Source organism: Onychomys torridus, chromosome 1, assembly GCF_903995425.1.
Source record: "Onychomys torridus chromosome 1, mOncTor1.1, whole genome shotgun sequence".
Taxonomy (NCBI): Eukaryota; Metazoa; Chordata; class Mammalia; order Rodentia; family Cricetidae; genus Onychomys; species Onychomys torridus.
The window spans coordinates 128,841,113-128,853,080 of NC_050443.1; the positions used below are offsets into that span (position 1 = coordinate 128,841,113).

Below are 11,968 nucleotides of genomic sequence, written 5' to 3' on the forward strand. Positions count from 1 at the left end.
TCATGTGTCTGTGAGGACCTGAGGCTGCCTGTCCTCAGGGAAGGAATTCAAGTTCTCAAAGCCAAAGGATCACTTCCCAAGGTGATGTCCCAGGAAGGCTCTTCGCAAAAGGCTGGGCTCAGAAGTGTATTTATAAACCTTGTGCACATGATCCCATGCCCTTGGGCTAACTCCTTTGTGCCTTGAGACAAGCCCTTTGCTTTCTCTGGACTTAATTTTCCTCCTCAGTTAATATCCCCCGAAAGGTGCTTCAAAGCCCTGTATACACACTTGTAATCCAGGCTACTTAGACCAAGGCAGGAGGATCACAAGTTCAAAGGCAGCAAAGGCAAATTAATGAAATCCTGTCTCAAGATGATAATAATAACAACTCTTTTTAAGGGTCTGGGGATGTAACTCAGCAGTTAGATTGATAGCCTAGCATGTTTAGGCCCGTTCAAGCCCTAACGCTATAAAAGAAACTACTTCCTGCCTCGGAAGCAAATTTCTTATGCCCTGAGTTTGTCACACTGTCTCTCTGTACTGACTGTTCCCACTTCCAGAAGTCCCCTTTCCATCCAAATCTTGATAACCCTTGGTGCCACATAGGTATGGCCAATCCAGGAAGGGCTCTGGAGGGCATTCCCTTCACATACTGTCTGGCAGCACCTTGTCTACACACTGGCAAATGGTCAGAGTTTTCTATTGGTATCCTGAGATGCTCAGAGACATGTCCTGGTCAGAGAAATCACTAAGCCTGCAGCACCACCCAGGGGTATCCACACTATTGCAGTGTGGACGTGGACTGTATGCCATGCTGCCCCTAGTGGTGGCTTGGGGGACTGCACTCTCCCTCCAAATCCAGAGTTAACTAATAAAATGCCTCCACAGAGACCCTTTCTGCCTGGAGCTCATTATTGACAGGTTTTCTTTGTCCCTTCTTTCCCTCTGTCATCTTTGCTTTAGCTCTTGGCAGTGCATCACCTCCACTCAGCTGAGTCCCACTTTCCTGCCTGTAAGTTTCTCAGCAAAGATGCAGCGCTCATAGACTGTACTTATCAATGGGCCAGGAAAAGGCCTTGTTGGCACCTTTGAAAGACCCCGTTGTCCCCCTTTTTATTGTCTATACAACAGTCCTGGGTCCAGAAATAAAGCTTCCTGGGGGAAGCCACGGCTTGTTTGTTCTTTCAGTCCACCAACAGCCAACAGTGGCCTGCTCCCAAGAACCAGCCTCCGCCTTTGTGGGTGTGGTTGGCAGTGAGGAGATAAAGGCCTTGAGAAAGGACAGTGTGCAAACATACTGTGTCCTTAAAGACCTCAACGCTTTCCAAGCCCTGCTTCCTGTTACTGGTTCTCTTGAACCAAATGCCTTCGACGTCCAAAGAAAAGCATTGATGACAGCAGGGGACATGAGGGCCATGACTGTGATGTCCTAAAACACTGGGTGGCTGTGTGTTCCATTTATTGTGAAGCCAGTCTGGCTGGAAATGTAAAATCCTGCCAATCAAGAGAACACTGGCGTCCAGAAGCTACAGCAAATTTCCTGTAGCGCAGTCACGGGTCGCCAGACGATCTTGGGGACCCACTGCTGCTCATTCCGTCTCACAACTGTATAATCCTTTCCAAGTCAGCACAGCAAAGCCAGCTGAGCCTCAGTGGGCTCAGGATGTGGTAGTCCAAGCTAGTCTGAGTGGCTGCAACCTCTTCTCCAAACCTTCTTGCTAGAAGTCTTCCCTCCCTCCCAGTGGCCCTGAAGGCCTCCTGTGTGTTCAGCTGGATATATGAGGAACTAGTCAAGCTGCTCATCACCTCTGCATTTGGTGCCTGGCGCATGCTCATACTACCTTGAAGCTGGTAGGGAATTTTTCCAGTACCCTATTCCTTATCGTCTCCTCCACCTGTACTAACCTCCCACTGTGCCTCTCCCCATAGGGCCTCCTGTACAGTATGACATTTGGCATGGTGGGGGAAAGGGGAAGAGATGACCAAGCCAACCGGGGTAGAAGCACACATTTCCCATGGATGCTCTGAGTCAGCTGCTCTCATTGTGCTGACTCAGGGTGAGTACTTTTCCTCTCTGGTCTTAGCATCTTGGCCTGGGAGGTATTAGGGTTTGGTTAACTCTGGACTTTGGATATTAGGGTCATAACTTTGGTAGGGGACAGAACCCCAAGATTTGGGGATATTGGTCAAGAGCCTCAACTGAGCACTGTGGTAAGAGAGGAGCAGGTACAGGTGTCCTCAGCTCTGGACCTTAGGTAGTGATCAAGGGCGAGGCAGGAGCTAGGATGTGCAACATAAAGTAAGAGTGTTACCATAGAGAAGACAAGCTCAAGGTGTGGGCCTCGATTTCCCTGGCATCTTCACAGCTGAGACCACCTAGCCCTGCAATGTTCCTCTCAGTCATCCTCCTGCTCCCCAGATCTCTGGGTATCAGATGCCACAGACACCAGATTCACAGTTGGCAGGCAGGGTTTGGCCTAAGTCGTACTGGGTGTTGGGGGGTCAGGTCCAGCCCAAGTAGCAAGTAGAAGAAAGACATAGGTAAGTACTGAAGATGTGTTCAACAGAGTCTGCCCAGGTCTTCAGTGGGCCTATCACTCAGGTGAGGCCAGGGCCTGTGGGGACGGACAGAAGTCAGCAGCTTTGGAATCATTCTAGCTCAAGCCTTTCTTTTCTTCAGTATGGAAACTGTGGCACCAAGGGTCCTGGAGATGAGGTGGCAGAGGACTTGTCCAGGGCCACTCAGCAGATCAGTGACATGTCCTGCCACCCCAGGCCCTGTTCTAGCCACAGTGCGGTCACTGGGAATCACTCCCACACAATGGCTACTATCCCTGTATCTATCTGGCTCAGGCCTGGGGTCATCCATGGGGATGAGATCTCTGCTGGAGCTCTCCCCAACCTTGTTGGGAGCAGCTATGAGGCCAGCAAACAACCTCTAGAGTGTTGCCACCACATGCCTGGCAGCTCTTCCCTGACACATCTCAAGTGACATGGCCTGCTGAGCCTGTCAGAGATGGATGCTCAGAGTGCAGCAGCATGGGTCTAATCACAGGGTGGACTGGGCAAGTACCTCCACTGTCGATTATTCTGGCTTCCCAGGCTGGAGGTCAGACAGACCTAAGACCAGAGTCCCCTGCATATGAACAGTAACCAGGGCTGGGATGATACAGGCCTTCCCCAGGCTGTAGAGACTCACCAAGCATCCACATGGGCACAGCAATACAAAATAGAAGCCTCCATCTCCAGAACCTTCGCTGCCTCTCCTAGAGAAGACCAGGGTTCTATTTGCTACCTGCCTTAACAAGTCAGGCCTTTCTCCTGTGAGGCAGATGCTCCCTTCCTCTCAGACCTTACATTACCATGCCCGTGACATTAGCATATAGGAACACTAGCCATCCATTGACCTTCCTGAGCTACAGGCAAGTGAGAATAAAATTACTTTCTTTTTTTTTATTTCCCAAAAAAAGTAGAAGTGGGGAAACAATGTCATACAAATTATGATCAGCTCCTTGTGGGTTCTCTGCCTCTGTGGAGCAACAGCAGCTGGCCTCTCTTGGCTGGCATCCTGGAGGGCTTCTCCAGGGCAGGCCAAGCCCCCTTCCTCCAATTGGTTAGTCAGTTAGATCTCAGAATGTCCCCTCCTGATGCAGCCAACATCCCCCCTCCCACCCTCAAAAACACTTCCCTCATGCCCTCAGCCTCCCTGACCTCCCCTTCCCTCTACACTCCTGCTTGATCCTCGCTGGGTACCCCCAACAGCCCTCCTGAGACACCCCACCCCACCCTGTTTCTCCTGCCCTGATAGCAGCAGCCTCAAGCTACAGCTTATACTGTGGCCTTGATGGCGAAGCCGAGCTCTACCCGAAGGGCCTTAGGGGAGCCTAGCAAGGGGCATCTGGTAAAGGTAGATTGTCCTAAAGCCCAGCTCTCTGTCACCCTCCTATCAAAAAGCGTTCTGTAGGAGATGTTAACACAACATCTAAAACAAACAACATTGTAAAAATAGGAAAGGGTCAAGTGCCGGCCAGACTGGCAGCCCCATCCCGGAGAGCACTCGGGGGCTCTCCTGCAGGGTTCACATTCTCTAGACCAAGCGTCAGGGACTGGCCAGAGGATTTGGGAGAAGGTCTGATCCCCCTAGAATCTCGGGGCTTTGAATTAAGAAGCATCTGGCCAGAGTGGGGGATAGGTGAGGGCTCCAGGCTGGCCAGTCCCTCCTTCAACCTGGCCACTGCCTCTGCTGAGCCCACACAAGGGACACTCCCTTTGGTCCCTGGAGTTGGGTAGATAGTGAAATAGAACCTGCACAACCCCAGGACCTGGAGCTGTGATGATGGGCACGGGAGGACTTTTCCCTGGGCACCAAGGTCTAAGCTGGCCCTGGGCAGCTGGAGGGAGACCCTACGTACCAATCCCAGCCATGGGAAGGACACCCAGAACACAAAGTATGTCGTCACCCAAACAACCGGACCATAAGCTGGCAGGGAGTGTAAGGGCAGTCCTGGACCCCGCTCTGCAAACCCCCAGCATGTCTGTGGGCAGAAGGGGGTGCAGGTGAAGGCTGGTGGCTATGCTGCAAGGAGCAGAGTCTTTCACCAGGGGTCTGGAGGTGCAGAAGTTAGAGGCAGAGATGTACCACCCGCTCCACTCACCTCTCTCCTGTTCTCTGGGAGAAGGGCCCGGGAAGCAGAGGGCACAGAGTTGGGGCTGACACAGGGGAACCCCTTGAGGATAGGATGGGGGTCAAGGGAGAACAAGACAGGATGAAAGACCAAGCATGGGGAATGTGAGCCAGCGGACACTTCATGAGAACCCTTCAGAACAAAAGCCCTCCCCTCCCTCTGGCCATCACCCCAACTGTGCCCCTTCCCCGAGGGTGCCTGAGGACTGCTGCTTCATTTATGGAGGTACGCATCCAGCCACAGCTCCCCAGACTTCTTCAGAGAACTGTGAAGAGAGAGAAGACCAGGGTTCAGGAACCAGGATGGAAAGGGGCCAAGGCTTCCAGGCAGTGGGACACGTGGGAAGCCATGCTACTCATCTCAGCTACTGACCAGGGCTTCCCACTTAGCACAGGAGCTGTGGACCACTGACTAATGCTTTCCAGGGAAACCCCTGGGGAAGGAGAGAGGAGCTCCTCTTTCAGTCCTGAGTGGACCAGAGGTCAGTAGTCCCCACTGTGAGCTAGAGTCTACTGTGAGCAAGGCCAGCCATGTGCCTCTCACCTCCGCAGCCCCACTGCATCGCTGGCCCCTTCCGATGCCTCAGAGCCTCAGTGTCTCCCCTCACCTCACAATGTCCAGCAGGGCCCTCAGCAGTGGCTTCTCCTGGTACTCGATGCCATGCTTGGTGCAGAGAGACTTCACTAGTGGGGCGATCTTGTGCAAGTTGTGCCGTGGCATGGTGGGGAAGAGGCTGAGGGGGCGGGTGGGCATCGTGAGTGCAATGCAGGACCCCGGCTCTCCACCCCTCCCTCCAGCCCAGGGAGGCAGGCAGGTCTGAGGCCCTATCTGCAACCCAGACAAGACTATGCAGCTCCTACCAACTGTCTACAGGGACCACTAGTGATCTGTAGAGGGGCAATTCATGAGCAGGGGCACTCCAGAAAAAGCCACATTGGTAGTGCACAGCCAGAGACAAGGGTCTCATGTTTTTAAAAAAGAAAAAGAAACAAATCTGAGTGTTATGGCTCAGGCCTGTGGTTTCATTATTTGGGAGAACAAGGCAGAAGACACCTGTAAGTTCAACTCCCAGCTTAATAAAGAAAGGACATAAAGGAACAGATGGGAGATGAGACAGGAAGAAAATGACAAAAGATGAGACAAAGGCAGATGCCCTAGGGACAGCCATGTGGCCGCCTGAGCACCAGACAGGCTGTGATGCAGGTCCTCAGTTTCCCAGTCAGTTAACTGGGAGTGAGTTTCTCGGCCCTGGGAGCATTATAGGACTGTGAGATGGTCTTGCAAACTTTCTGTGTCTGCAAAGTGGCTGCGCGTAAAGTAGCACAGTCCCCAGGATGGCCATGTGGCACGTGGATAACAATGCCTCCAGGACACACTGATCCCAGAGGCCCTCTCCTGCCCAACCATGTTCTCGGATGGGGCAGTGGCCTTGCCAACAAGAGAAGATAAACCTGCATAGCAACCTGGGCCCATCGGCTGGTGACTGCCTGCCCTCTCCCGCTCCTTGTCTTCCCTCCCCATCCTCAGCCCCCCCCCCCCGCCCCGGCAGGCCACACTCACTGGTGCTCGATCTGGAAGTTGAGGTGCCCGCTGAACCAGTCGTTGAAGAAGGACTGCTCCACGTTGCAGGTGGCTGCCAGCTGCAGAGGGGACAGGGAATAAGTGACTGGGGGTGGGAAGAAAACCAAAGGACCCAGACTTACCTCATAAAGGTCACCTTACCCAGGGTCTCAGGGCCACCTCTCTAGGTCATACTATTCTACTTGGAAGCCCCAGCCCACCCAGATTCCCCGAGGATTCTCTGGAAGACTCCTACCATTCCTTCCATATTTTCTTCCGTATTGTTTTTAACTCAGTCTGGCCTTGGACTTTCCAAGTATTAAGATTATAGGTATGGGCCACCATACTGGGTTTATTGGGTGTCAGAGATCAAACCCAGGATTGTTTGCATGCCAGACAAGCACCAACTAAGCCAGCCCTAATCTTCCCACCACCCTTACTTGCTCAACTCTGAGGCTGCCAGCAGGCTACAAGTAGTCCTAGGGAAGCCCCACATAGCCCTGGATCCACTGAGTCAGGCACATTTGGGTGAAGGCATGGACAGTGGGGTCCAGGCTTTGCGGGGTCCCTGTGATGACCTTCCCTCACCTGGCTGCTGAACCAGTCCCGGTAGTGATCAAGATCAATCTCCATGACGATGTGGTTCATCTGTGTGACCCACACAAACCAGTGGCTCTCCAGGAACCTAGAAGACGGTGCAGCTCAGTGCTGAAGCCTCAGGGTAGAGGACAGGCAGGCACACAGAAACAGACCCACTGTACCTACCCTACCCCCATGGCAGGTACAGGGCTCACATCTCAAAGTCAGTGCTCTCAAAAGCACAGGGGGAGCCAGCAAAGCTGGGGTACCTGATGAAGTTGAGGAAAACCAGGGCTCCCAGGATGCCATAGAAAGGGATGTAGGTGTAGAAGAAACGCACATAGTAGCTGATGGCCCAGGCCAAGTCCTGTGGGGGAAACAAGATCAGACTTAACCTGCCCCACCCAATTTGGCACAGTGCACCTAACCACAGAGGCATGTGTACACACAGCTCACACTGCTTGGCACAGGTGTTCATAAGAAACCACAGCAGGTTGCTAGGAAGTTGGGACACTGGGCCATACACGGTCAGACACTTGCCTAAACCACCTGTTCGCATGGGGTTTGCATGGTAAGTTTCAGGAAAGAAATGGGATATTGGCTAGCAGGTAGCCAGTAGGTCCAGAGGATTGTAATGTGAGCCCCCAACACGTGACTGGCCATCTTCAGCCTTGCCCCTGCTCAGGTATCTGGATTGCCTTCCTTTCTTAGGAGGGAAAGGACCAGGAGACACACGCCCCCCCCCCTTTCCTGCAACCCAGACCTGGTCACTCCCCAGGTTGGACTCTCTTTTGGATCCTCTCTCCTCCTCACATTGTCTGTCCCTCCTTGGGGTTGGCAGCAAGGTCCTGAGCTTGGCTATCTCTCCTGGGAAGCCTCTGCCCTCTGTCACAGGCTCACAAGCAATCATTCTGCAGAGAAATCCATCTTTCCACTCCTCTGCCACTCAAGCCAGGTGTCTTGGCTAGACCATAGCAAGAGCCCCCCTTTTCTCTCCTGCTGATGGTTCTCACGAATCCAGGGCAATCAATGACTGTGCTCCAAGCAGATCCCAGCTCTCTGCTACAAGACCCTCCCATGTCATCCAAGTGGCCATAGAGCTCTGCAGGATCCAGAAGTCCTTTTGCCTCAGCACCCTGACCCAGTTCTCAGGGCCTTTGCACAAACTGTTTTTGCAGTCAGGGATACTCATGCCCAGCCTATGCAGAAGGTTATTTTATCAAGGAACAGACTCTCTGAGGCAGTGGAAAAACCCTAAAGAGGAGCTGGAGAGATGGTTCACTGGCTACTCTTTCAAAGGACACAGGTTCGAACCCATAAAGAGGCTCATAGGCATCTGTAACCTTAACTCCAGGTGACCTGATGTCCTCTTTTGGCTTCTGTGGGAACCACCAAAACCAAACCAAAGATCCTGAAATGACAATAGAATCTGGCACATTGGTGTCTTAGTTCAGGCACAAAATGGAGAACAAAGCCAGGACCACATTGATGATGAAGACATGGCGAATTCCAGAATTTCTCAGAGAACAAGGGTGGTCCTAGTCAGTGCTTTCTTTGGTTACAAAGAATTGAGGCTGGTCCCTATCGCCATCCCAGGTGGTCAGAGTGCTGTCAGCTAAGTAGGAAAGGGGCTGGGCATCTCAGGAGGGCCGGGTAGGAACAATGAAACAGCTGGGAGTGCCTGAAGACAAGGATGCTCAGGTCTGGCAAGGTGGTGGCTTTGGCCAAGAAAAGCAGGCACAGCAATCTCTTGCCATACTTGATCATCTTTTTTTTTTTTTTTTCTTTTTCCTGGGCAGAGTTTGAACTCAGGGTCTCATGCATGCTAGGCAAGCACTCTGTCACTGATGAGCCACATCCTCAGCCCCACTTTAATCTATTGCATAAACACAGGGCACAAGTATGTAGGTATATGTGTGTGCATATGCTAGGATGTGGCACATACACACACACACACACACATGAGAGAGAGAGAGAGAGAGAGAGAAAGAAGAGGATACTAGGCCAAGTAAGGAGTAAAGGGTGCTGTGCACACCCGATAGATACTCCTTGGGGTGCTGGTCCACAAACTCGCTTCCTTCCAGCTGGGAGGTACTGAGGCCAAAGTATGGGGAGCACAGGCTCCTGCTCATCTCCTCTCTTGCCCCGCACAGGAAGGAAGCTGGGGATGCAGTACAATTAGAGGGGAGGGGCCAGGAACAAAAGACACTTTTACCAACTAATCTGTTGTGGCCAGAGCCCAAGATGGAGATGGCGGCACACGCAGAGCTCTCATTGAACTGGGACAGCTGAAGAGCACAGATGGGGGACAGGCAAGGGGCAGGGAACAGGAAATGCTGCCAACCCTGGTGGCCAGTGTGACCGGCTTCTTCACCACAGGACCGACGTGATAGCTGATAATGACTGTCAACTTGACAGGCTCTACAACCACTTAGGAGATAGGCTTCTGGGTACGCCTGTGAGGGAGTATTTAGATTAGGTTAATTAATGGGTGATCCACCTCACCTGTGGGAGGTACCATTCCTTAGGCTGAGGTCTTGGAATATAAAACAGAAAGCAAGCTGAACACCAGCATTCACCTCCGCTTCATGGCTATGGATGCAATGTGACCAGCCAGCCTCCTGTTCCTTCCACCATGCCTTCTCTACCGTAATTGAATGACACCCCTGGAACTCTTAGCAGAAATAAGTCCATTCTTCCTTAAATGGATTCTTGTTAAGTTTTGTTTTTTGGTTTTTTTTTTTGTTTGTTTTGTTTTGTGTTTTTTGTCACAGCAATGGGAAAAGTAACTAACATGTAGAACTGGTACCAAGAAGTGTGGCCATTGTGTGATAATCCTGACCACGTGGCTGGTAGTGCTTGGGACAGGCTTGTGGGAGGAATATGGAAGAGTTTGCAGCCATAAGCTTAAGAAGACCTAAGATGCTATAATAGGGTTTACTGGGCCATTCTGCTGGGAGTTTGGAAGATCTGAAGGCTGAAAGGCTGAGGCCTGAGGAGGGCTGGCTCCTGAGGTTTTGGAAGGGGACAAGGACTCTTTCAGGAACTGGGCTAGAGGCCGCTTGTGTGGTGTTCTGGCAAAGAATCTGCCCATGTCCTGAGAACGTGGGGGAGGCCGAATTCAATAGCAATGGATTAATTAATGTGTTTGGTGGAGGATATCTCAAGGCAGAACAGCTGTCTGTGGAACAGCTCTTATCCAGATCGAAAAGAGTGACGTAGAAGGGCGAATATTAAAAACGTGCAGTTCGTTAAGGAAAAGAGCTCAAACAAAAAGTTGTAGCCAAAGCTCAAGGTAAAACAGAGGCTGTGACTACTAACAGAGACTATGACTGTTAACAGGGGTGACTGTGTCTGTTAACAGAGGCTGTGACTGTTAACAGGGGTGACTGTGACTGTTAACAGAGGCTGTGACTGTTAACAGAGACTCTGACTGTTAACAGAGGCTGTGACTGTTAACAGAGACTCTGACTGTTAACAGAGGCTGTGACTGTTAACAGGGGTGACTGTGTCTGTTAACAGAGGCTGTGACTGTTAACAGAGGCTGTGACTGTTAACAGAGGCTGTGACTGTTAACAGGGGTGACTGTGTCTGTTAACAGAGGCTGTGACTGTTTAACAGAGGCTGTGACTGTTAACAGAGGCTGTGACTGTTAACAGAGGCTGTGACTGTTAACAGGGGTGACTGTGACTGTTAACAGAGGTGACTGTGACTGTTAACAGAGGCTGTGACTGTTAACAGAGGCTGTGACTGTTAACAGGGGTGACTGTGTCTGTTAACAGAGGTGACTGTGACTGCTAACAGGAAAAACCTCCAGTTCTTCACTGTCATAACAGAAAAGGTGTCCTCAGGGCAAGGCTCCACTTATCAAAGGCTCCAACTTGTGAAATGCAATTCCATTTGAAAAGAGCGAGCCTGGGTCCTGTAGAGTGTAAGTACAATGAGATACCCCCTTCATCATTTTAGAGAGGCCAGAATCAGGGGCTACCCTCCAAGGAAAATGACATGTCCAGGAGAAAGGCTCGAGGTTTGCAGGCCGGATTGCTGTGGGGACAGAGCTCCCTAAGTCCTTTGTAGCGCAGACAATTCTGTCATAATCCCTAGAGGCTACAAACGGAGCTTCAGATTTTGGTGTTTGCCACGCTGGGTATCAGTCTGCTCTGGTTGCTGTACCCATCTTTCTGGGACGTGAATGTTCACTCTGTGCCAGTGCATGCTGGGAGTATGGAACGTGGGCATCGATGTTACAGGTGCTCACAGTGAAGAGGCTGCCCCAGTCTCAGAAGAGAAGAGTTTTTTAAAGATGTATTTTTCATTTTTATTTATGTGTTTGTGGGCATGTGTGAGTGAAGGTGCCTATGGAGGCCAGAAGAGGGAGTCAGATGCCCTGGAGCTGGAGTTACAAACACTTGTGAGCTGCCCAAACGTGGTTTGCTAAGATCTGAACTCTGCCAGGACCTGAACTTGGGTCTTCTAGAAGAGTGGCAATTGATCTTAACCAGTTCTTGCAGTTACACTTGTGAACAGTATTGGAACTGCTAATGAAGACTGTTGAGGTTGAACTGAACCCATGAGACTTCAAGAACAGCAGGGAAGGTTATCGTATAACAGCGATGTGTTTGGGTGCTACGAGAGGGCACTGTGAGAGTTAATATTGATTATCAACTTGATGGGCTCTGGACTCTCCTGAGGAACAAGCCTCTGGGAACGCCTGTGGGGGGTTATCTAGGTTAGGTTAACCGAGGTGGGAGGACCCTACTCCACCAGCAGGCAGTGTTACTCCACATGCTGGGGTCCTGGACTGAACAAAAAGGAGAAAACACGCTGAGCATTAACATTCATCTGTCCCAACTGCAGATGCCATGACCAGCCAGCCGTCGTCACTTCTTCCCTACCTCGAGGGGATCTGCCACCTTTATCACTAAATCCTAATAAGCCTTCCTTCTTTAAATGGCTCCTTGGAGGGACTTTGCAGGTTAGAAACGGAGTGTCGGAGGAATAACAAGGGCCTTCCTTGTCTGTCTAGAGCTGAGGGTGGTTTGGCAGGAGTGGCCACAAGGTCAGTTGCTGCCTCTGGGAACTCACAAACTCGTACACAGAGCCATGAGCCACGCGGCCACAGCAGGCCCCGGCAGGATGCTAGATGCCACCCAAGTCCCAAG

The 11,968-nt window shown here is 51.5% G+C and overlaps 1 protein-coding gene across 1 annotated transcript in view; it reads right to left on the minus strand.

Moving 5' to 3' along the window:
- Positions 1-3,415: 3,415 nt before the first annotated feature.
- Fads2 (fatty acid desaturase 2) overlaps positions 3,416-11,968 on the minus strand; it is a 35,596-nt gene continuing 27,043 nt past the window's right edge. The window contains exons 8-12 of the mRNA XM_036205028.1: positions 7,076-7,173; positions 6,816-6,912; positions 6,228-6,307; positions 5,275-5,400; positions 3,416-4,932 (exon numbers count right to left, since the gene is read on the minus strand). Of these exons, the coding sequence (XP_036060921.1) occupies positions 4,881-4,932; positions 5,275-5,400; positions 6,228-6,307; positions 6,816-6,912; positions 7,076-7,173 (453 nt within the window). The 3' untranslated portion in view covers positions 3,416-4,880. The remainder of the gene's footprint in view (positions 4,933-5,274; positions 5,401-6,227; positions 6,308-6,815; positions 6,913-7,075; positions 7,174-11,968) is intronic.